Raw genomic sequence first — 23,447 nt, 5'->3', positions numbered from 1 at the left:
ATCTACTCTTTTCCCAAGGCACAATTTTAGAAAGGTGGGAAATTATATGGGAGAGAATGCCACCACTTTCATGTTTACCCAGCCCATTGCACCATTTGGGGGTTCCCCTGAATGTTATTGAGAATACTGTCTTCTGAAAACTATCAGAAGCAAGCGTCTGTATGTTGCTAGAGAGCATAGTGGCCTTGGCTGTCTCACTGATTTGAATGTCACTGGCTGTGGTCAGTCTGAGATTGAGTGCAAAAAGATAGTGTGATAATGGATCTCTCCTGAAATTGTGTCTGTTCAGGTGGTGTCTGGTAAATGACACCCTGGTGCTTGATTGTAGAGATGTTTAATTACCTGGGCACCAACTGAGACTCCTTTCTTGTTCCTCTTCCTGCATAGTAACCACCACAAGCCCCATGAAGACGCTGTATGTGATGTCAGATGCCAAACTGTCTGCACTCACAAAATCTGTCATGGCAGAGGCCGCTTCCGTCTCTGTGAAGCCCACAGCAGTCCAAACTGCCGTTGCTTCCTCCAGCTCCTCCTCAGTCCCGGTGGGAGCTGTGACCTTCGCCACCTCCACCCCAGCTAGCACACCCTGCAGCCTTGTGCATTCCAAAGTGGGACCTGTGTTGCAGACGACATCCAAGACGGTGATACTGACTTCTACACTAACAGCCATGAAGGGTGACCGAGCCCTAGGACAGAGGGTGGAGAAGGTTAATCTGACCAAAGGTCATGCGCTTGGGACTGTGGAGACCCTGGGCAGGGTGCCTTCTGTCATGGACGACAGCAGTACCATCATCCACACCAGGGAGAGTCTTGCAAACAGACACTTGCTTCCACAAGGCATGTTGTCCGCTGGAGCTGGCACCACACTTATCACATTGGGCAATAACTTGACCAGCTCTTCCATCATAGCCACAGCTGGGCCTGCTCTCAGCCAGAAGCCATAGCAAGGAGGCATCACGCCAGTTTACCATGGAACTGTTTGGCCTTTGCAAGGGAAGCAGGAGTATTGTTCTCTCATTCCTGTCCTCCATGACAAGAGGACCTTTCATCTGTTTTGTTCCTTTGTCACTTTTAATAAACGTATCTTTTTGTGTACATAACTTTCTTTAATCATTGACTTCATTGCCTTCTACGAAGGGAGAAATGTTTAAATCTTCACAAGCGCTGAATGTAGATTGCTGGGTGTTTCTAGGTAGGTTTCTTAGAGCATTGCTTACCAAAACGTTTTACAGATAGTGAAATGTTTTTTACCTCCCTTGTATGGGGAGCGAAACATTTTGCCTAACTGGAGATCCCTTACAGGCAGCAATTGTATTAAGAATATCAGTTCTTGATTCCTGCCCAGAGCTATTAAGTTCTAGGGGGGGGCGCATCTTCATGAGGCTACGCTGCCAGGACTCTCCCAACAGAATGGCTTTAGTGATTATGCATGGCTGAGTGGGATACCTAAAAGCAGCAGTATTGTCACGCCTTGCTGATGATTCCCACCTCCATAATGCTCAAGTACAAAAAGCAGCATCTGAATTAAACAGATTTGCGCACTCAATCCCTTTTTTGCTGCAGAACTACCTAGTTGTGTCAAAGAAAGACCTACATTAAAGAACAAGACATGCCCACAACAGTAAAACAATGTGTGCACAGAGCCTCTACTACAAATAGGTGCTTTTCATTCATCTTCCACAATTAGAAATGTGACATTAAGCCTTCTGTGGAGGTTCCTTTTCTGCAGGGGAGTCCTTGGATGTGTTGCCCCCTACGACTTGTTCCACTAGCCAGGCTTATGCAAAATAAGTTCCCCTTCCCACTGCAGGAAAATATCTTTTGCCAGCCTGTTCACTGATACCTCATTTGTCCGGGGATGGAGAGTAGCAGCAGAAAGGCTTGGATGTGCGACTAACTTGGCAAATGAGCTCAGGGATTTGCAACCCCAACCCCACTTCTGAAAACATAAGTAGAGGTATCCCTGCTTTCTGACTCTACAAGGCAATATGCTGGTGAGCCAGGTTCAAGGTTCTTGTGTTGATATGCAAAGGCCTGGCAAGTTAATGATATAAAGTATAATTTATTATCCATCTGGGGTAAAATGAGCCATCTTGAAGCTAGACAATGCCATTCTGAAGAAAACAAACAGACAGAGGCTGGCACAATTAAATCATACAAACGCTACAAACATTTCTGCCCCCAAACAGCAACCAAAGCCTTTAAATGATTTCTTTTAATGGAATGAAAAATGAGAGCTGGAATTCCTGATACAAGTGCAAACAAGTTTCCGTAACTGAAACAAACACTGGAGCATCTCCCATTTTGTTATTTGATTAATAGTGATATTACTCAGTTGGGCTACTTATGACCAGGTATTTAATGTTACTAGGTCTTAACACACATGATCACATCAACATATCCAAACAATCTGCTATGGCTGTGAATGGCAGCTGCCAGGCTCCAACCTCCTTGGAGTGCATACGGGAAGATCCCAGGAGTAGACTTCCCAGTTTACTTCAATGGAGAAAGAAGCTCAGCACACATTTCCACTGCACATGACAGTGTCTGCTCAATCCTAGTGAATGGGGTAGCTTTTGATGCAAACTGGTCCTTCCACACTTGCAAGGAACTATTGGATCAAGTCAAAGACATCCATATACTGGAAATAAGCTTCCATTTAGAAGAAGTTGTTTCCTCAGAAGAAAATCCAGCCACTCCGTAAGACGATTCTCTATAGGAGTCTTTCAGTAAAATTTCAGTGGGTCATTCAATTCTAAGCAGTCCATCCAACCTCTGAGGCCACTCTTTTCTTGGCAGGAGTTGACAGCTGATGCACGATGATTTCACAGGGAAATACAATGTATTTTACATTATAATATAGTAGGTTAATTCCTAAGTGAATATGCTTACGGATCCTTTTTGCGGGCTATTTACCTTATCTAGTAAGTACACACGTTAACATTTCCCAACACGATCTCTGGGAATAAGCCGTAATTCTGAGCCATGCTTAAGGAAGACGTTTCCTAATGAGGAAGGGGGAAAGAAATTGGTTACATGGGGGTACATAAAAAGGTAAACATAAATCACTGAAGGCCAAGGTAAGGCTTTGGGTAAATGACGTGCTGTTATTGGAAGTAAGCCATGAAGGCAACTTGTTCTAGTCTGACATTTCACAGCAGATGTATGTGAACAGTTCTCTGTAATGTGTTAAGACACCTTTGCTGCATTCTCTTGCTAACGCCAAAGCAGAGATGACAAAACTAAAGGTTCTGACCAGGCTGGTTACAGGAAAGCTAAAGAGGTCTGGCTGAGATTTTTTAAAATGTCACTTGCATAGCTCATCTGCAGCTTACAGTCATGGGAAAAAAGAAAGAGAAAGTATACCCTCTTTGAATTCTGTGGTTTTACATATCAGGACATAATAACAATAATCTTAGCAGTAATGGTTACTTAATAATATTATTTACTTAAAATTAAGTAAATATTGCACCATGTCATGATGTATTTTACAAAAATAAAGCCAAAATGAAAAAGCCATGTGTGAAAAACTAAGCACGCCCTTACTGCTTCCAGAGGAATTAAGAAGCTAAGTAGCAGATAGCTGCTGCTAATCAAACACCCTTGTTTAATTGATCATAAGCAATTATCATCAGAAAAAGAAAATAATCAAGGTGTTGCAATGACCCAGTCAAAGTCCAGCCCTCACCCCAACTGAAATGCTGTGGAGGGACCTAAACAAATGCCAGCAAACGTCAATGAACTGAAGCAATGTTATAAAGAAGAGTGGGGCCAGATTCCTCCACAACGATCTGAGCGATACAGAAAAAAATTATTTCAAGTAATTACTGCTAAAGGTTGTTCTACAAGCTATTGAATCATAAGGTGTACTTAGTTTTTCACACATGGGTTCTCAATTTTGGCTTTATTTCTGTTAAATGAATCATGACACAGTGCAGTATGTCATGTACTGTTGTTCATCTGAGGTTGTATTTACCTAATTTTAAGACCTGCTAAGGAACAGGCAATTGTTATTATGTCCTCATATGTAAAACTAAAGAATTCAAAGAGGGTGTACTTTCCTTTTCCTATGACTGTACATCCTTTTGAGAAAAGGACAGTACTGTATTAAAAAAACTTACATAGAAAAATATTCCATTTTTAAAAATCTAACTGCAAATAACTACTTACCAGCTGTCTGTGCAGGGTTTATCCCTATTCCATCTGTGGGGGGAAAGTAAATAAGTCAGTCAACACATGGAAGTATTAACCAGCAACTCCTCTCAATAACCAAAAGGAAGCTTGCTGTTGCATCACAGAAGCCTACAAATATTGGTAAGCATGAACTTCCTAGGCAGAATCAACTGGAATTTCTCCTGCATTAGTCCGCATTAGTCCTATTAAAATAGATGGAACCTGGACTAGCATTGGTTTTGGACACCTGAAGAGATGCCTGAACATCTTGGCCCCTGGCACCAGGTCTACCTCAAAGTTTCCTAAATTACAGGGGGAAAACACTCACCATTTGTTATGATGGCACTTGTTGCTGCAGGCACTTTGAACTAATTGAAAAGGAAATATAATACATTTTTTAAAAACATAAACATGTAAAGAAATGCAATAGCAGGTGCAATTTGGATGTTGCCAGAACCTTACTTACTTCTTCTGCAGCAAACTTCAAGACAGCAGTAAATGGTGTACTTTCAGGCACACTCAGTCTACAGAAAACCATAAATAAGATTTCCTAATTAGTTCCCCAACTAATAAGAAAGAAGCATTCCAGCAGCTACAAATCTCTAGTTAGCAGCTGATTTTCACAATACATTCCCTAAGTTGGCCACAGGTCTAAAAGCCGGGAGGCAGAAAGGCTGCTACTTGTTCTTCCTGCATATCCCCCTTTTTCACTATATTTAAGGTAAAGGGCAGACCAAGCCAGTTCCACTCAAAACCTAATTCCCTAAATTGCTTGGAGAAGACAGGCCACAACAAAATAAAATATGGCATGTGGAATAATGTTGACTTATCTTACAGGACTGTTGCACGGAATACTGAGATTGCCTGCAGAGTCAAGTATGGCATAATATACGGTTAAAGGTAAAGGTACCCCTGGCCGTTAGGTCCAGTCGCAGACGACTCTGGGTTGCGGCGCTCATCTCGCTTTATTGGCCGAGGGAGCTGGCGTTTGTCCACAGACAGCTTCCGGGTCATGTGGCCAGCATGACAAAGCCGCTTCTGGCAAACCAGAGCAGTGCATGGAAACGCCGTTTACCTTCCCGCCAGAGTGGTACCTATTTATCTACTTGCACTTTGACGTGCTTTCGAATTGCTAGGTTGGCAGGAGCAGGGACCGAGCAATGGGAGCTCACCCCGTCGCGGGGATTCGAACCGCTGACCTTCTGATTGGCAAGTCCAAGGCTCAGTGGTTTAACCCACAGCGCCACCCGTGCCCCTACGGTTACCCCTATTTTATTATGAGCCGTCCTGGAGCGCCCTCTGGCGGTTCCCGGCAGAGGCTGACTAAACTGTAGCGTCGCAGAGAAAAGCCCCGCCCCTCCGCCCGCTAGAGAATGATGTGGCTCAGCAGCCCGCGCATGCGCACCCAGGAAAGCGAGAGGCAGTTGACAGAAAGGGGGGGGGGACTCACACTTTGTAAGGCAGCCGCGGGTCTGAGGTGAGCGTGACCTTAAAGGTGACCTTGGCCCTGCGAAGGGGAAAAGGAGACAGAGCGCGGTTAGTGGCGGGCGGGCAGCACAGACCGAGACGGCGCAAGAAGGCGACCAGCGGACTCACATCTTCTCCTCTCAGGCAGCTCCTGAAGCTCCTGCTTCCTGAACCGTGCCTGCGTCACTTCCGGACGCGCCTCTCTTTCACCTCCCATAGAGATAAGAAAGGAGAGACGCGAACCTCATTGGAGCGAATAGGTCACTTCCGCCTTCTGGGGGCTCTATTTGGCGCAACCGAATGACGTCGGGGCTCATGGGGATCGTAGCCCAAAGCGCCCGGGAGGCCCCAGTTTGCTCTGAGTCTGCCTAGCTGCCTCGCCGGCCGGCCGAGCCAGCTTCCTCGGAGCGCCGCCGGAAGGGAGCCGGGCCTGCGAGTCCTCCCGGGCGGGAGCGGCCTGGTCCCCGCCATGAGCAAGAGGAAGGCGCCGCAGGAGAACCCCAACGAGGGCATCACCGACTTCCTGAGCGGTGCGTGGCCGGGGGCGGCGGGGGTCCTTCTCGGGGGAAGAAGGCCTCGCCCCTCCTGCCGGGGACCCATAAGTGGGGGGAGGAACGGGGCGGGGGGCGGCGTCCAATCCTGCTCTTTCAGTTGTGCATTGAAAGTACTTCAGTTGAACAAAATGAAGTGAAAAGTACATGAAAACGATAATATATCGCCATGTATGCAAAACTACAATTTCATATACGCTTGTCTAGTATATAGGTGTATGTGTTACAAATTATCTAAAATACATATATGGTTATACAGTGGTACCTCGGGTTACAGACGCTTCAGGTTCCAGACTCCGCTAACCCAGAAATAGTACCTCGGGTTAAGAACTTTGCTTCAGGATGAGAACAGAAATCGTGCTCCAGCAGCACAGCGGCAGCGGGAGGCCCCATAAGCTCAAGTGGTGCTTCAGGTTAAGAACAGTTTCAGGTTAAGTACGGACCTCCAGAACGAATTAAGTACTTAACCCGAGGTACCACTGTAAGTACTTTAGTATAGAAATGTTGTCATTATTATTATTATCATTATTATTATTTGCAGAATATTGATAGGTATCTTTTCAAAATGAGAGTAAGAGCATCAGGTGATGCCAAGCACAATCCTTGTTGCACTTTCTACTGCATTTCATAAGAAAAAAATTGGTGTGCTGCAAACAAATTTTTATTCTGAAAGTTTCAGAACCACTCCTCTGGGCTTTTGGAAGCTGCAGGGCAGGGCTGCTTTTGCCTGGCAAGCCCCACTTCCTCTCCTGGCTAAGTAGTTATTAAAGGCAAGTCATCAAGAGAAAGCAGCAGAAAAAGTGGAAGAAATGGCGGAAGTGGTCAAGGACAGAACAGGCTGCATGCCTTTCATGTAGGAAGAGGGTGCAAGGTGCTGAATTATTCCACTTATTTTACTATTAGGACTGTTACTATTTATTAAATTTTTACACCGTTCTTAATCTGAAGATCACAGGGTAATTCACAACATAAAGATATAAAATTAGAATACATAATAAAATGAAAACAAGAATAAAAACAAACCATTAACACATGCCCACATGGGGAACAGGTTCACAGCTGCCTTCATTGTGAGACCTGTACCCTGGAGACCAGCTTTCACCAACCTGATGCCCTCCAGATGTTTTGGACTGCAACTCCCATCAGCCCTGGCCAGCTGGGCTGATGGGAGTTGTAGCCCAAAACATCTGGAGGGCATCAGGTTGGCAAAGGCTGGTGTAGACCATAGATCCATCCAGTTCATCAGCCTGTTTTTCACAGCAGCTAGTCAAATGCCTCTGGAGTGTCCACAAACTTTCTCTTGAACTGGATTACATGGGCTCCAGTCCACAGATGTTTATGCCATTGTAAAACCTCTTAAGCCTTTCAAGTGTGGCTGGGCTCCTCCCGGGGGTGGGATGCTTGTTGGACTCCCAACTTGTATCAACCTCAGCCAGCCGATACTAAAGAATGATGGGAGTTGCCCAGCAGATCTGCACCATCCTATTGCATTTTAAGAACTGGGAACTGTAGCTTGGCAAGGAAGCTGGGAATTGTAACTCTGTGAGGGGGACCATGCAGTCCCCGATATTCTTTGGGGAAAGTCACGTGCATTGGATGTGCTTTAAATGTGTGGTGTGGCTCTGCAAGTGGTCCAGCATGGTCACATGCAACAGGGAAAATTGTATCCTCGCTTTTTATATTCTTGGTCTGGCCTCAGTCTTTATGCTTAATTTTCTGCTTTTTATTTGCTATGCCCGTCCCCTATATCTGCATATCTTTCTATGTTTTCAGTGTAGATGGGCACAATCCAATGCAAACAGAGCACCCTCTTTTCATGCATTTCAGTTGAAGTAGAGTTGAACAGTCACTTACCTCTGTCATTTAAATGATTGGCACTGAATCATGCTGACCTTGACCTGAGCTGGGCCCTATTTTTATTTATTTATTATTTTAAAAAGTGGTTTACAGTGATATCTGTATATAATAAAAGCATGTATAAATTTAGAATCTGAGACCATTAACAAACTACAGTTGTACCTTGGAAGTTGAATGGAATCCATTCCAGAAGTCCGTTCGATTTCCAAAATTTTCGAAAACCAAATCGCAGCCTCTGATTGGCTGCAGGAAGCTCCTGCAGCCAATCAGAAGCCGCGGAAGCCCAGTCAGATGTTCAGGTTCCAAAAGAACGTTCACAAACTGGAACAATCACTTCTGGGTTTGCGGCATTCAGGAGCCAAAACATCCGAGTTCCAGGGCGTTCGGAATCCAAGGTGCGACTATTATGAAAATATATATTTTCTAAATTGCCTGCATAAGCCTGGCAGCTTAGAAAAGTTTTCAACAGGCATTCAAAGGTTGACGAATCTCCCAATTTATGCGATTTTGTTCACAATTAACTAGAATATTTTTTTTCAGAACTGGCCAACTATGAGAGGAATGTGAACAGAGCCATCCACAAGTACAATGCTTACAGGTAAGATCTCTGCTATCATCTGATCTGCCTTGGCTTGGAAACCCACCGATTCTTTGGCAAAGCAGTTTTACAGAGGGCTTTGAAATAAGGACATTTCATAGCGTGTGGGTTTGGTTTCTGGCAATGGTGGTACTTTGACACCCCATCCCAGATTTTGACTCTGTTTCACAGCAAATCTCCATCAGTGCCCCCCCCCCTTCAAAATATGGCTGAGTCTCCAGGAATAAGTGCAAAACAGAGACAGCATCTTAGGAGAACTTGGTCTCACCTCTTGAGATAAAGTAAAGGAACATCTTTACATTTGCAAAATACAAATCCTGTCCAGAAGTGGAAATATAATGTCCTTTATTTCAGTATTAGGTGTGCTTTTTAAAGTGAGAATTGAGTGGATGGAGTGACAGTGAGTGTTAGGAGTCTGTTGAATGATTGTCTTTGTGTGGGTTTAGTTTTATGTCGTGTGAATGGTTTTGGTAATTATGTGGGGGTTTTATAACAATAATGTTATACTGTAATTACAATGTATTATCTGCATTATGGTATATTTTGATGTTTTGTATATGATTTATTTATCTACATTTTAAGAGATATTTAATTATGTTACTAACAATGTGGAATCAGTAGTAGTAGCAGCAGTAATAGTTGTTGGGTTTGCATGTCTAATTTATATCATATTTTTATACTCAATCCTTTTTGTTGGGATTTGTAAACTGCTTAGATACTTCTGTTGGAATATGAAGTGGCCTATAAAGAAAAAAATAATCTGTTTGCCAGCAGACCATGACACTTGGCCCAACATAAATCTTTACAGGATTGCACTGGAGGGAGATCTGCAAAGTGAGTGGCCTGGATGTATACAGTTGCTGTCTGCCACCTCTCTGAGGAGAGAGATCCTATATTTGAACTTCTGTCTTCTGCTTCTTCTCTATAATTGACTGTAATTTCTGGAAGGGTGTTGCTTTTCAGTGGAACGGCAATGGGGATCTCATGCTGTGTGCCAATTTTGGGGGGCCAAAATATGACGGTAGATTTTTCATTGCTGCATACAGGAAGGCAGCCTCTGTGATATCGAAATATCCAAGCAAGATCAAAAGTGGAGCTGAAGCAAAGAAGCTGGTAAGTCCCTTAAGAACAGGCAGATCCCCATTGCTTTTGTGAATAATTCAGAATTGATAAAATTCATCTTCAGATTCTGTATATGTTTACAAATTTTACCACAAATATATTCAAATTTATGGCTTCCAATCTGCCAAAGTAAAAATAAAAACACAATGAGAAAAAAGAATGGGGATTTGTGCTGTGTCTTAGCTTATTATTTTATTATAACAATTAATATGCAAAATTGGTTGTTGTTTAGTTGTTGATGCTAACTTCCAATTTACTTGGAACATTGTTTAAACATTTGCTTGATTGAAATAAACTGTTGTAAAGGTAAAGGGACCCCTGACCATTAGGTCCGGTCGCAGATGACTCTGGGGTTGCAGCGCTCATCTCACTTTATTGGCCGAGGGAGCCGGCGTACAGCTTCCGGGTCATGTGGCCAGCAGGACTAAGCCGCTTCTGGCGAGCCAGAGCAGTGCATGGAAATGCAGTTTACCTTCCCGCCAGAGCAGTACCTATTTATCTACTTGCACTTTGACATGCTTTTGAACTGCTAGGTTGGCAGGAGAAACTGTTGTAGAATTGTCATTTATTGGATTGCTATATTGTGTTTTGAAGCTTATCGGGAGCAGACCATAGTAGTAATGCTGTTTTGATGTACATTACTGTTCCTGTATTGCTGCTCTTGTCTTGTGAGCTGCTTTGGGCATGTTCATGTGTGAAAGTAGCACGTTTTAAAGGAGCTGTGCAACTTAAAAACAAAACCAATGTTCTTGCGCTGCTTCTGATCATCTCAGTGGGGCTAGCACAGAAGAACCTCCTGGTGGATTCTGCACTTTGATTGGCTTTGCTGACCGGGGGACAATGGGAATGCAAGTCCCAGGCAGGTAGAGGACTCACCCTCCGTGTTGTTATGGCGAATGCTTTATTCTTTACAACATTGTTTTATGTGCTTCACTCTCTTGCTCGCTGTTGTAAGTTAAGTTCCTGTGTAGCTCTCCCATTTTTTCATTTTTCTTTTCTTTTTTAAAGGATGGAGTTGGAGCTAAAATTGCAGAAAAGATTGATGAATTTTTATCTACTGGAAAACTACGAAAGCTGGAAAAGGTAACTAATTGGATTCTTATAACTCTGTTATGTACAAGTGGTATAATATTTCACTCCAAAAGTACGTATATGCAAAGTATGAGTATACATATGCAACTTAGTTGGCCTTCTATATTGTTTCTAAATTTCCTACCCACAACATTTATACACCACTTGATTGTAATAAAACCACAAAGAGGTTTACTAAAAGAGCGTGGAGTGTCATTTTGGGTTTTTTAATGGGGTGAATAGTTTTCCTAATACTTGCATACACTACCTTGAAATCTCTGGAAGAAAGGCAGTTAAGAAACATTTATTTAATGAATAAAAATAAACTTCCTGTGGGTGGTGCCCCATGCCTGCATATGCAGCTGCCTTGCATACCAAGTGAGGCTGCCTGGCAGACTTTCCCTGCCCTACCTGGAGATACCCAGGACAGAACCTGATTCATTCTGCACACAGAGCATCTGCTCTACTACTGAAACTACTTGGTCAGATCTGTCCCCATGCTGCACCTTAATGATTCCCAAACTCTGTCAAGAACCGCTACCTCTCCTGGTATGCCCCGCAGAGGACCTTGATGGCAACACTTTGGAGGTCGCAAGGTGGTTAGATTGGTCTCAACTAGGGTCAGGGCCTTTTCAGCGCTGGCCCTGACTTGGTGGAATGCTCTGTCAAAATGGACTAGGGCCCTGTGGGACTTGACATCTTTCTGCAGGGCCTGCAAGATGGAGCTGTTCCGCCTGGCCTTTGGTTTGGACTCAGTCTGACCCTTATGTTTCCCTCGCCTTACGGTTTTGATCTATGGGCTCCTTTTAAAATGAGGCTGCATTTTAAATTATATTTTAAATTGTGTTTTTTTCCTTTTTATTATGTTTTTATTGTAATTTTACTGGTGTTAGTCGCCCTGAGCCCGGCTCTGGGCGGGGTATAAAAAAAAATTATTATTATTATTATTATTATTATTATTATTATTATTATTATCATTATCATTATCATTATCATTATCATTATCATTATCATTATTATCATTATTTTCATTATCTCATGTGAAGCTGAATGCTGAAAGATTCAGGACAGATCAAAGAAAGTCCTTCTTCACACAGCACATAGTTACACTATGGAACTCGTTCCCACAGGGGGCAGTGATGTCCACCAACTTGGATGGCTTTAAAAGAGGATTACACATATTCATGGAGGAGAAGACTATCCATGGCTACTAGCTACAGTAGCTAAACTCTACAACCACAGTTGGAGGCAGCAATGTTTCTGAATGCCAGTTGCTGTAAACCGCAGGATGGAAGAGGACTCTTGTGCTCGAATCCTGCGCGCAGGTTCCCACGGGCATCTGGTTGGCCACTGTGAAAACAGGGTGCTGAACTAGATTGGTCATTGGTCTGATCCAGCAAGCTCTTTGTGAAAGCTGACTCTGCACAGTTGATGGGGAAATCTTCCCCTGCTGCTTCTGTCTCCGCTGCCTCCTGTGCTCCCACATCCCATCACGTAGCAGGGAGGAGACAAAGGCAGGCATTGCTTTGGCTGAGTGAACCAAGCAATGTCTCACTCAGGCTTCACAGGAACCGTTTCCCTGCCATAATCTGACTATCTGTTTCATTTCTGCAGTTGGAAATGGCCCGTTCTTTTTCTCCTTCTAGATCCGACAGGATGATACGAGCTCGTCTATCAATTTCCTGACCAGAGTCAGCGGTATAGGGTAAATGTGTGTGCATTTTTAAAACCAAGGGTAGAAATGAGCTTTGAAACCGGGTTTCTTGAATGCATTTGATCTCAAATTTGAGGAGATTTAAATTCACTTTCTGGTGCTGCTATTGACAGTGTCCCAGTTTCATAATCCAGCTTTCCCCAGTTTGGTGCCCTCCAGATATTTTTGGATCCTCAATCAGCTGTTATTTCCTCCCCTTTGGAAGGCTTTGACATTCTCTGCCTCTGCCGTCCAAGATTCTGCTGTTTTTGTCATTTTAATTCTAAAAGTCTTCCACTCTTTGCCCTGGGTCAGCAATCTGTCCCATGGCAGACAAATCCTCATGAAGTGAAATTTTGCATGAGATGTTATGCTGGAGATTCTCTTCAAACTGGTGATGAGCAGCCTTGTTGCTTTGTAGGCCTGCGGCTGCCAGGAAGTTTGTGGATGAAGGAATTAAAACTCTGGAAGGTGAGTCCGCTGTGGCTGTCTCTCTGAGTTTGAGGGAACAAGCTGCTTATCTGCTAGGCCAACATGCCTCCATCTTTGGAAATGCCTAGACAGGGCTAGGGGGACTCTTCAACTATAGCTCTGCTGCCATATCCATCTCCCCCCTCGTCCAATACTCCAATACCATCACCCTTTCCAATAGACCAGCCCAGGGATCAAGATCAGTGGAGGAGGCCCTGCTTTCTGTTCTGCCACCCTCAGGGGCTTGAGGGATGGCAGCTGATGAGAGCAATAGCAACAAGGATGTGAAACTCCCTCCCCCGAAGGAGCATCTGGCACCATCACTTGGCAGCTTCTGTCAGTTGCTGAAGATGCACCTCTTTACCCCTATCTGTTGAAAACTGAAGGATTTCTTTTGGTGTCCTTTGGTGTTTGGTATGTGAATTACTGTTTTGGGGTGATGGGTGGGGTGTTGCTGGGTTTTTATATGTTCTAACCTGCCATTTCATATCTGGCCTGAGGAAACTGAGGTGAGTTTCCTCCTCCCGTTACACTGTGTGCCCCCTCCCTGCCCCCATCAATGGCTTCCTCATGCTTAAGGATGGTCTTTGCCATCTGAAGTACAACCAGAAGCTGCTCAGACAAAGGCCCTTCTCTTTTGCCTTCTAGAAATGCATAAAACTTTACTGTTCAGGACAGCTTTGGACTGACAGGTTGGATTTTTTTGCCTCTGGCTGAATTGATTTTCTTTGTTTCTATGACTGATGATTGGTTTATTTTGTTTACTTAATTTTGGAGAATATTTATTCTTTCTAAAGCTAATGCAAGTAGCTATTTGTATTTCAGGGGCTATTACATTTTGAGGGAGAAACCAAATTGGTTCTGCAGTAATCAGGCTTGTGACCCACTTCTCCCTTTTGCCTGTCTCCTTGGGATCACAACCCACAGATCCCATATTGTTGAAATATCCAGTGCCAAGAAAGTTGTGCCAAACATTTCCTCCTCTCTTGAGGGCTGCTTCTAGACTGCACAGGCCTGCATGAGGAGATGCCTCTGTGTGCCCTTTGCGTCATAAGAGTACTTTTTCATAGCCAACTTTCAGGAATAAAACAACAACACAGTACAATATAAATAGCAAGAGCAACACAACAAATCCACTTTTGAAAAAGATTGGACTTCTGTAGTCAGAAAAGTGATGGGGAAATACAGTAATTTGTTCAGGAGAGCAGCCATTTGACTATGATGGGATATAGCCTCTGTGCAAGTTTTGTGAGAGCAAATCAGGACAGTCACTTGGTAAATGCTTCATCTGGAAGAGATAGTCATTTAATAAAATGCTTAACTGATTTCATTACTCTGCTCCTTCTAGATCTAAGAAAAAATGAGCACAAACTGAACCATCATCAGCGAATTGGATTGAAGTAAGACCTGCATATTTTCTTCCTCTAAAGGTTCAGTTATGGACATTTATAGTTATTTGATGGCACACTTGCATAGAGCTTTTTTAATATAATACATTCAGAAGCAACACCATGGCAGATTTTTCATTTGTTGCCAAATGTTAATCTCTATGCAAGTTTTAGCTACCTTTGTTCAGCAGTTTGTGGTGTTGGTCAGGATCTGACTTGCCCTCCATGGTTTCTTGATTGAAATTCTGTGATACTGAATTACTTGCAAAATGGGCCATTAGTAGTGAAACATTCATTGTATGGGCAGTAGTGCTGCTGGCCAATTCAGTGATGTGTTTATTTTATTCGTTTTGTGGGAAGTGAATCATAAATTAAATGAAATATCCCAAAGTGATTAATGATAAAAAGCAACAATAGAAACACATAAAAACAATTTCAAAATTCAAAGCAGATACAGACAGAGATAAAAACCTCCCCATAAAAGGCTTGTTGAAAAAGGAAGGTTTATAACCAAGTCATGTTGAGAAGCAGCATTCATGTATCACTGATATTTTTTGCTGTGGCATATTGATTGGCCTGTGTCAGAAGTGTTCTGTTTTAAACAATAGCTTTAGCATATTATATCTATCAGACGATAGAAGGTTTTGTTCAATACTTATTCTAAAGCTGACGCAATATTGGTATTAGTCACTTGCTGCATGAAGAGTGTAATGGGAATTGGGGGGTTGCTCGTGCGTAAGTTGCCGCCACTCTCGGCGAGGTTGCCTGGATAAACCTTCCCTTGGCTGGACAGCCCTGATTCCGCGTCTGTCTCAGTCACTGGCAGAATCCGTCAGTGGGTGTTTCCTGAACTTCTTCCAACATAAAAGTTCCTTGACGGATAGCCTCCGCCTAGCCTCCCTGTGCGGAAGTCTTCTGCGCAGGGTGGGTGTGGGCAGTGGAGGACCTGTGCTCTCCCCGCTGGTCTCTGGCGAAGAGTCCTGGAGCCATCTCTCCGAAGCCCGCCTCTGCCCGCCTTTCTCCCTGGTGTAACGCTGATTTCCTTCCCCGCTCGCTGAGTCCCCTCTTTTCCTGCTGGGACCTTCTCCGGCATCGCTTGGGAGCCCTTCCTCCACTCCTGGCTGCGATGGCAGTTCCCTGACAAAGAGTCTAAGCACAACAATCTCAGAGAACAATGCATTACCAGTAAGAACCATACAAAAATCCATATAACACACCCTGTAAAACAGCAGTAAAAAAACTTGGGCAGCAAAGCAGAACATATGCGAATTAGTACTTGAATTAATCCTGAATTTGCACTGTGTAACAGGGAGGGATTTATAAGAGTCTGGATTTAAATTTCAAAAGAACTTGAAAATTGGTGTCCCCAGGAACACAGTCACTGCTGCTTCCTTATCCTCATTTATTTTGCATGTGCAGGTACTTTGAAGACTTTGAGAAAAGAATTCCTCGGAAAGAGATGTTAGAGATGCAGGTGAGAAAAGCACCATCTTCCTCATTGAGGGGAAAGGCAAGGAGGGATCTGTGGAAGAAAGATCAAATCACTTGATCTCTTTTTGTCCAAAACAGGAAATCGTTTTGAGCGAGGTAAAGAAAGTGGACCCCACGTATATTGCTACAGTGTGTGGCAGTTTCCGTCGAGGTGAGTCTCTGTTAGTTGTTGTGGGGAATTGTGTCCTCTCACAATTCTGAGGTTTCTGTAATGCCGGACTGGGGCAAGGACATGGAACCTTGTTCTGTATATTTGTCTTTAAAAACTTTGTTAGTTTTATTTGTGTTTTCTTGGTGACTTCTACACTGCTTAGTATTTATTTGTCGGGGGGGGGGGGGAAATCTATCATGCTTGAGATCCCAACATTAGTTATGTCACTTAACTGAGGCAGACGTGGAACTTGTAAAACTTGCAGATCTAATAAAAAAAATATAAGGTGCTAGTAGCACTTTATAGACCAACTAATTTTGTTCTGGTATCAGCTTTTGTGCGCATGCACACTTCTTCAGATGCACACGAAAGCTTATACCAGAACAAACTTAGTTGGTCTATAAGGTGCTACTAGACATTTTTTTGCTTTTTATTTTTATTTCAATAGCATCAGACCAACACGGCTACGTACCTGAATTGCAGATCTAACTAAACCTTGCAGACCACAGCAGAGCTGAAGGGTAGAAGTGAGGAAATAAAAACAAAGTTTCTAGGTTTGGCTGGAAAGCAGGATTCTTATTTTCTTATACTCTGGTTTTGACAGGTGCAGAATCAAGTGGGGATATGGATATTCTTTTGACCCATCCAAACTTCACTTCAGAATCCTCCAAACAGGTGCTTTCTGCAGTCTATTACATTAAAAAAACCAACTCAGAACATATATTTATGAGTTTGGATTACAGACTTCATAAAAAAGCAGCAAATACTGGTGTGCAAACATAATACTTCATGACTTGCATCTGCACAGGCAGGACAGCCCCAGCCTGAGAATGGTGAGGCATGACGGATCCTAAGTCTGCCCTGCAATAATATTTCTTCCCAATCCCGAATACAAGGGGTAACCAGCAGGTGTGCCATCCAGATTTTGTTGGACTCCAACCCCCAAGCACAGTCGGTGGTCATGGGTGATGGGAGTTGTTCACAACAGTGGAGGGCACCATGTTGGTAACTGCTGCCTAACACAGTCATAAGGCAACCAGAATCCCCAGTTTTAGCAAGAACAATTTTCTTCTGTGCCTCAACTCTTGCCCAAACATAGAGGGAAAGCAAGCTGCTGCAGCTGCCTCCAAGAAGAAGTTGAGTCACCGGAGCAGGCAACAGACAGATCTGCTTCATTGTGGACACCTTCCACTGGGAAGATCTGCTACATAAAAGTCTATGAAACAAGTTTCTCATTTTGTGCCGAAGAACTTTCTAGTGGTTGTGATTCAGAGGAGGCTGGCCTTAGTCTTTCCACCTCAGGCAGTAAAATGACTTTGCCTTGTCCCTGTTCTCTATTTAGTTATTTGAAAATATTTTTAGACCGCTTAGCACCTATCAGTCTTAAAGGGAAAAAAGGCATAGCCTGCCAACAGTCAAGATAAAACAGCATAAAATGCATTTCAGACTTCACAGTGACCAGTGAGATGCAACATATAGTGCATAACTAACGACTGATCTAGGAAGGTTTGAGTGAAAAGTCGTAGTAAGCGCCAGAAACAAGATGGCCTGCACTAGGCCTTATTTCAACAGGGCAGAGGCCTTGTCCCTGTTCTCTAGTTATTTGAAAATATTTTTAGACCGCTTAGCACCTATCAGTCTTAAAGGGAAAAAAGGCATAGCCTGCCAACAGTCAAGATAAAACAGCATAAAATGCATTTCAGACTTCACAGTGACCAGTGAGATGCAACATATAGTGCATAACTAACGACTGATCTAGGAAGGTTTGAGTGAAAAGTCGTAGTAAGCGCCAGAAACAAGATGGCCTGCACTAGGCCTTATTTCAACAGGGCAGAGGCTCTAAGTTGTTGCTGCTCTTCCCAAGAGAATAGCCTCCCAGCAGCCCTTAAATATTCTGTGCAGGAGGAGAAACAGTTTCTAGACTCCTGCTGACGGCAACTTTGTGAGGCATTTGAATAAACATTACAAGTGTGTTTTGTTATCTACTCAATGATGACAAATATTATTCCTTCTGAAGCCAAAGCTTTTGCATCAAGTGGTCGAGCAACTGGAAAACATCCACTTCATTACAGATACGCTTTCGAAGGGAGACACCAAGTTCATGGTGAGTGTTTTTATTCCGCGTGTCTTGAAAGATGCTGAAACCTGCAGGAGGAGAAGACAGAGAATCCCAAGTAATTGAGTTCTCGCCTCCTTCCTTTACTCCTTGACAATTGGAATGCCAATTTATGAGCCATGAGAAATTAAGAGAGCCCAGACTTGCCTCTTCTTTGAAATGCTAGCAAGTTTTAAAATTCCATGTCTGTATTGAAGTCAAGGAAACCTCCTTTCATGTTTGACCTCGGGCGGAAGTGCATTTCCCTAAAATGTTCCTATGAAATTCAGATGTGTGGAGTTGTAGGGCAAGACTTTTTGGCTGCAGAAAATCTCAGGTTTTTTGTTTCAGCAACAGATTCTTTGTCAGGATGCAGATACTTAATCCCCCTTTGATGTGGGTTTTGACACAAAGAACAAGGTGAAAGCATCATTTATTTGGAGAGAGACCATCAAGTGTTCTGCTCCGGATGTGTGCTATCAAGTTTCACATCCTGTTTAGGTGTGTCTCCGCAGGCATCAGATATCTTGTTCTCAACGTCTTGTGAGTGGTGCTAAAATGGCTGCATTTAGACTGAGCCCTCGGTCCTAAATCTTGACCAAGAAAATGCATGTTCTGTGATGGGTGTGGAAACGCCCCCCTTTTTTTAACTTATCTTTGCAAACTCTTGTTTCAACTGACATGCTGTTCCATACCTATTATTTTTAAGGGGTATATGTGTGGGAGAAACCTAGCTGGCCCTCCAGGGCACAAAAATTGCGATCCTGCGGTTGCTGCCTGTACCTATCCAAGTGGATCTCTGGAACAAGCGGCCCTGCAGCCTGCTTTTGTAAGCAGTTTCTCCCAACCACCCCAGAGATCCTCAGTGCTCCTGAGGCCAGTCCAGATCCCAGCATTCGTGAACAGTTTCAGAAAATCACCATTTGGTTCTTTTGAAGCCAAAGAATTGCTGAACTGAAGAGTGTAGGTTTACCTGCAAAATAAAACTACAATCCCAGCCATATTGGAAGGGATTTGTTTGGTAGGAAATTCTGCTCTGGAGGAAGCTGCTCCACAAGCTGTTTAGCTTTTACACTGAGTCTCTGTCATATGGCACCAGGTGTGGGGTACACTGGGGGCAGCATGCTTGATCAAAGATGTTGGGCTCTAAGGGTGCCTAATGATTTTTGGTGTTTTCCTTGCTTTGTATATCTATATGTATGTATGTATGTATGTATGTATGTATGTACATACGTTTTCTTTCTTTAACTTATAGGGAGTGTGTCAGCTCCCAAGCAAAGATGAGGAAACTGCTTACCCTTATAGGAGGATTGATATCAGGTAAATCTCAAGGAGAACAGGGGGCTGGTAACTGCACTGGTATGCTAGATGGAATAAATAGTAATACACAGAGAGAGAGAGAGAGAGTGTCATGCCTTGGAAGTCAAATGGAATCCGTTCCTGAAGTCTGTTTGACTTCCAAAACGTTCAGAAACCAAAGTGGGGCTTTGATTGGCTGCAGGAAGCTCCTGCACATGACAGAGAGCCATTCATTGCCAGTGAATGTTGGAAGATTCAGGACAAATAAGAGAGTTGTTCACACAGCACATAAACTATGGAACTGGCTACCACAAGAGGCAGTGATGGCCACCAATCTATATAGCTTTAAAAGAGGATTGGACAAGTTCACGAAGAACAAGTCTATCAATAGCTACTAGCCAGGATGGCTGTGACCTTCCTCCCCTGGGAATCTCAAATGAGGAGAGTCTCTTGTGCTCAGGTCCTGCTTCCAGGCTTCCCATTGGGGCATTTGGGTGGCCACAGTGAGAACGGGATGGGCACCCTTTGATCTGACCCAGCAGGCTCTCTTAGGTTCTTATTGTGCTTCCTCTCTTGGTTGTGCTCTGCAGGTTGATTCCCAGGGATCAGTATTACTGTGGAGTTCTGTACTTCACTGGAAGCGACATATTCAATAAGAACATGAGAACCCATGCTCTGGAAATGGGCTTCACCCTCAATGAATACACAATCCGGCCCTTGGGGATCACCGGTGAGTCCTCATATCTGCTGTTTTTGGGGATGGATTTGAGACTGACAGTGTTTCTTTGTCTCGACTGCAACTGTGCCATAAATCTTGGCTTCTGGTTCCGTTGTCTGCTTCCTGGAAATGAACATCTAGCTCTCATGGCTGCAAAGAGATAGTGAAGAAAAATGGTGGGTAGGGACAAGGTAATGTTTCTAGTGTCCAGAAGAAGGGTCTTGCTCACTTCCCTGGACTGCCGGTCCTTCTAGGTGAAGGTTGTTAGCAGCCGGGTTTCCAAACTGGTCTGTGGCTCAGCAGTGGCCCACCAGCTTTATCCTGGTGGTCTGAAGGTGTCTGTGGATTTGTGATTGAAGGCAGGAGATGGCACATTTGTTGCATTAAATATCCAAAATGATTTTTAATTGTGTTTCTGTTGCTTCTTTTCTTACATACTGTATATGATTATATTACAATTTGAATTCTATGGAATACAATATATAAGAAATAAAAGAATCCATAAAGTAACAGGTAAAAATGTTACAGCATCTAGCACGGCCCCCTCCAGTTGCTGCAACAGGCAGAAAAATCCCCAAGTGGGGCAGCAAGATCATCAACAATTTTCAGGTGGTCCATTGGTGGGGGTGGGGTTGGGGAACCACTGGTCTACGCCAGCCTTGCCAACGTGTGTGCCCTCTAATGCGTGTTGGGCAACAATACCCATCATACCATTGGCCATGCTGTCTGGGGCTGCTGGGAATTGTAGTCCAAAAATCTAGCAGGCAGCGGCTTGGGGAAGGCTGGCCTGGACTGAGTGGCAGTATCTTTCCAGGTTTTCATGCCTAAGCCTTTCCCAGTTCTGCCTGCGGATGCGGCCAGGGATTTTTCATCTGGAACTCTGCATCCAAAGCCCATGCTCTCCCTCCGAGCTATGACCCCTCCCTTTGTTGTTTGTATCCTGTCTCCCCTCCATGACACCCACCCACACCCTGGTCCTCACTTTTTGCACCCTCTAACAGAGCTGGTTCCACTACCTGCTGATCTGTTGCTGATTCTGCTTTTGCTAAATAGCATTTGTGTCCACAAGAAATGCAATTCATTTTCTATACTGTTCACATAATACTGATTTTATAACTCTGGAGGGTGTGGAGTGTAGTGCTTTGCCATAAACCTGCCTTCCTACCAGTGGACTTAACTCACCCATCCCCATTTGCACTGTGTGTGTTTTCAGGAGTTGCTGGGGAACCCCTCCTTGTCAACAGTGAGAAGGACATCTTTGACTACATCCAGTGGAAGTATCGCGAGCCAAAGGAACGGAGTGAATAACTGCTCTCCCAATCCCAGGCGCTTTGAAAAGCTAATTTCTTAGGTTGAGGTGGTGGCAATCTAGCCTGAGACTGTAATTTATTGCTTAATCCTGTTGGGGAAGTGGGTGTGTGGTTCGTTTTTAAATGCCTTTCGAACTTTGCAGTAGTGTGTGCTGTGATTAAAACGCTAGCTGGTGTATATTGGCTGTGACTTACCTTCTTTCTGCAAAGCTTCAGATTCCCCAGATCTGGCTTAAGAGGTGTATTTTGACCCAAGTGAAAAGGTAAGGCTCAGACATAGCAGTCTGAGTTCTGCTACACAACACAGAGCTGCAGCACTAATTAGCAGTTCAACTTCAAAAAATGTAATTAGAGGAGCAAGTAAGGGCTTGGGAGCTGAAGCCCAGCTCTGTGACTCAGCATTCAAGTACAAACACAGAGGCTTGTTGACTGACTGGAGGGCAGGGGGTAGTTCAGAGGTAAAGACTTGCATCTAAAATAAAGGTGATATTGCTTTCCCTAGCCCTAAGTACTCAGTTTCAGTTGTGCATACACAGAGAATCAGAATCCTTAAATGAACTTTACCCTTCTCACGCCATTCACCTTGCAAGTGGTCCAGGATACATACTGTCTTATGGCCTCTACCTCTCTTTCAAGTGGGGTGTGAAAAAGCATTGTCCACAAAGACAACTCCATTTCATTCAATTCACTGGAACAATCTAATTGAGACCATATTTTGCCCATACTTCATTTTCAAAAGGACCCAAATCAGTGGATTCAAATGACAAGGAAGGAGATTCCAACTAGAGTTTGGATTTGATATCCCGCTTTATCACTACCCTAAGGAGTCTCAAAGCAGCTAACATTCTCCTTTCCCTTCTTCCCCCACAACAAACACTCTGTGAGGTGAGTGGGGCTGAGAGACTTCAGAGAAGTGTGACTGGCCCAAGGTCACCCAGCAGCTGCATGTGGAGGAGCGGAGACGCGAACCCGGTTCACCAGATTACGAGTATACCACTCTTAACCACTACACCACACTGGCGGCTAAACACTAGGAGGAACTTTCCAACAGTAAGAGCTGTTTGACAGTGGAACGGACTACCTTGGAAGGTGGTGGACTCCCCTTCTTTGGAGGTTTTTAAACAGAGGTTGGGTGGCCATCTGCCAGGGATTCTTCAGCTGTAGTACATGCATTGCAGGGGTTTGGACTAGATGACCCTTGAGAGTCCCTTCCAATGCCTGGCAGCAGCTGCTCCTGGGTGGGGACCACATGACCCTCCTGCTGCTGCTGGACTGCAGTTTGCATCCTCTGCTCGTTGGCTGTGCTGACTGCGGCTGATAGGAGGTGTAGTCCAGCAACATGTTTCCCAACCTTGCCCTACTTGATGGACCTCCTTGGCAGCTCTTAACTGCTTCCTTGCTCTGGTGTCCACCTGAGCATCAGAATGATGCTTTCCAGTGCCACACACGGCTTGCTCTGTGCCACCTAAGCCAGCCCATTGCCAGGGCTGAAGGAAGTTTCAGTTGGTGTCCACATGTGGAAGTTCTGCCAACTAAATGCCTGGGTCAGAACTGTCCCTTTGACTTGACAGAGAGATATATACTTCTTTTTTCTTTTTTTATTATTTTTCTCTCACGACAAATAACAAAGCCAACAGATGTAAACAGAACAAAAAGGATTGGATGTTACATAGCACATTATGGTAAAACGCAAAAGATTTATTCAATGTGAAGAGAAACCAGAGTATTATGGAAACGTGGTACCAAAAACCTTCCTGCATGGCTTAGTACTACCCTTTTGTTTTTCACAGGTAGGTGAAGTCTAGTCACTTCCATCAACATACAAGAGGTCTTGGGTTCATTTTGTTCTCTCCTTTATTAACCCCATCTCTTTGTCAGTTTGAAAAATTAGAGTTCATGCTGAATCCAAAGGAAATGCAGCCAGCAAGCTTATAGAAGCACATCCTTGCTTCACACAAGTGATAAATGCATTCCATGTAATCTAAAAGTCTG

At 43.9% G+C, this 23,447-nt stretch overlaps 3 protein-coding genes across 13 annotated transcripts in view; 2 read left to right on the top strand and 1 right to left on the bottom strand.

The window, feature by feature from the left end:
- The window catches only part of KANSL3 (KAT8 regulatory NSL complex subunit 3), a 31,168-nt gene extending 30,068 nt beyond the window's left edge, over positions 1-1,100 (top strand). For 7 of the 11 annotated variants that reach the window (XM_053401407.1, XM_053401403.1, XM_053401409.1 and 4 more), the window contains one exon: positions 388-1,100. In XM_053401407.1, the coding sequence (XP_053257382.1) occupies positions 388-944 (557 nt within the window). In that variant the 3' untranslated portion in view covers positions 945-1,100. The remainder of the gene's footprint in view (positions 1-387) is intronic. The other 4 variants (XR_008331956.1, XM_053401412.1, XR_008331955.1 and 1 more) reach the window with 3 other exon arrangements.
- A 946-nt stretch (positions 1,101-2,046) lies between these two features.
- UFM1 (ubiquitin fold modifier 1) lies at positions 2,047-5,865 on the bottom strand. The gene is made up of 7 exons (XM_053401453.1): positions 5,770-5,865; positions 5,624-5,680; positions 4,640-4,697; positions 4,502-4,541; positions 4,171-4,203; positions 2,917-3,005; positions 2,047-2,809 (listed from the first exon to the last, which is right to left on the bottom strand). Coding segments are annotated over exons 1-6 (258 nt in total). The 5' UTR covers positions 5,772-5,865; the 3' UTR covers positions 2,047-2,809; positions 2,917-2,937.
- An 85-nt stretch (positions 5,866-5,950) lies between these two features.
- Positions 5,951-21,633, top strand: POLB (DNA polymerase beta). The gene is made up of 14 exons (XM_053401438.1): positions 5,951-6,170; positions 8,589-8,646; positions 9,693-9,759; positions 10,777-10,851; positions 12,486-12,544; positions 12,954-13,003; positions 14,352-14,403; positions 15,811-15,865; positions 15,961-16,033; positions 16,638-16,708; positions 18,051-18,137; positions 19,384-19,448; positions 20,018-20,157; positions 21,359-21,633. Exons 1-14 carry the CDS (start codon positions 6,110-6,112, stop codon positions 21,451-21,453), a joined length of 1,008 nt encoding a protein of 335 aa, XP_053257413.1. The 5' UTR covers positions 5,951-6,109; the 3' UTR covers positions 21,454-21,633.
- Positions 21,634-23,447: the final 1,814 nt, after the last annotated feature.

Source organism: Podarcis raffonei, chromosome 8 (assembly GCF_027172205.1).
Source record: "Podarcis raffonei isolate rPodRaf1 chromosome 8, rPodRaf1.pri, whole genome shotgun sequence".
Taxonomy (NCBI): Eukaryota; Metazoa; Chordata; class Lepidosauria; order Squamata; family Lacertidae; genus Podarcis; species Podarcis raffonei.
This window is presented reverse-complemented; position numbering and strand designations above follow the sequence as displayed.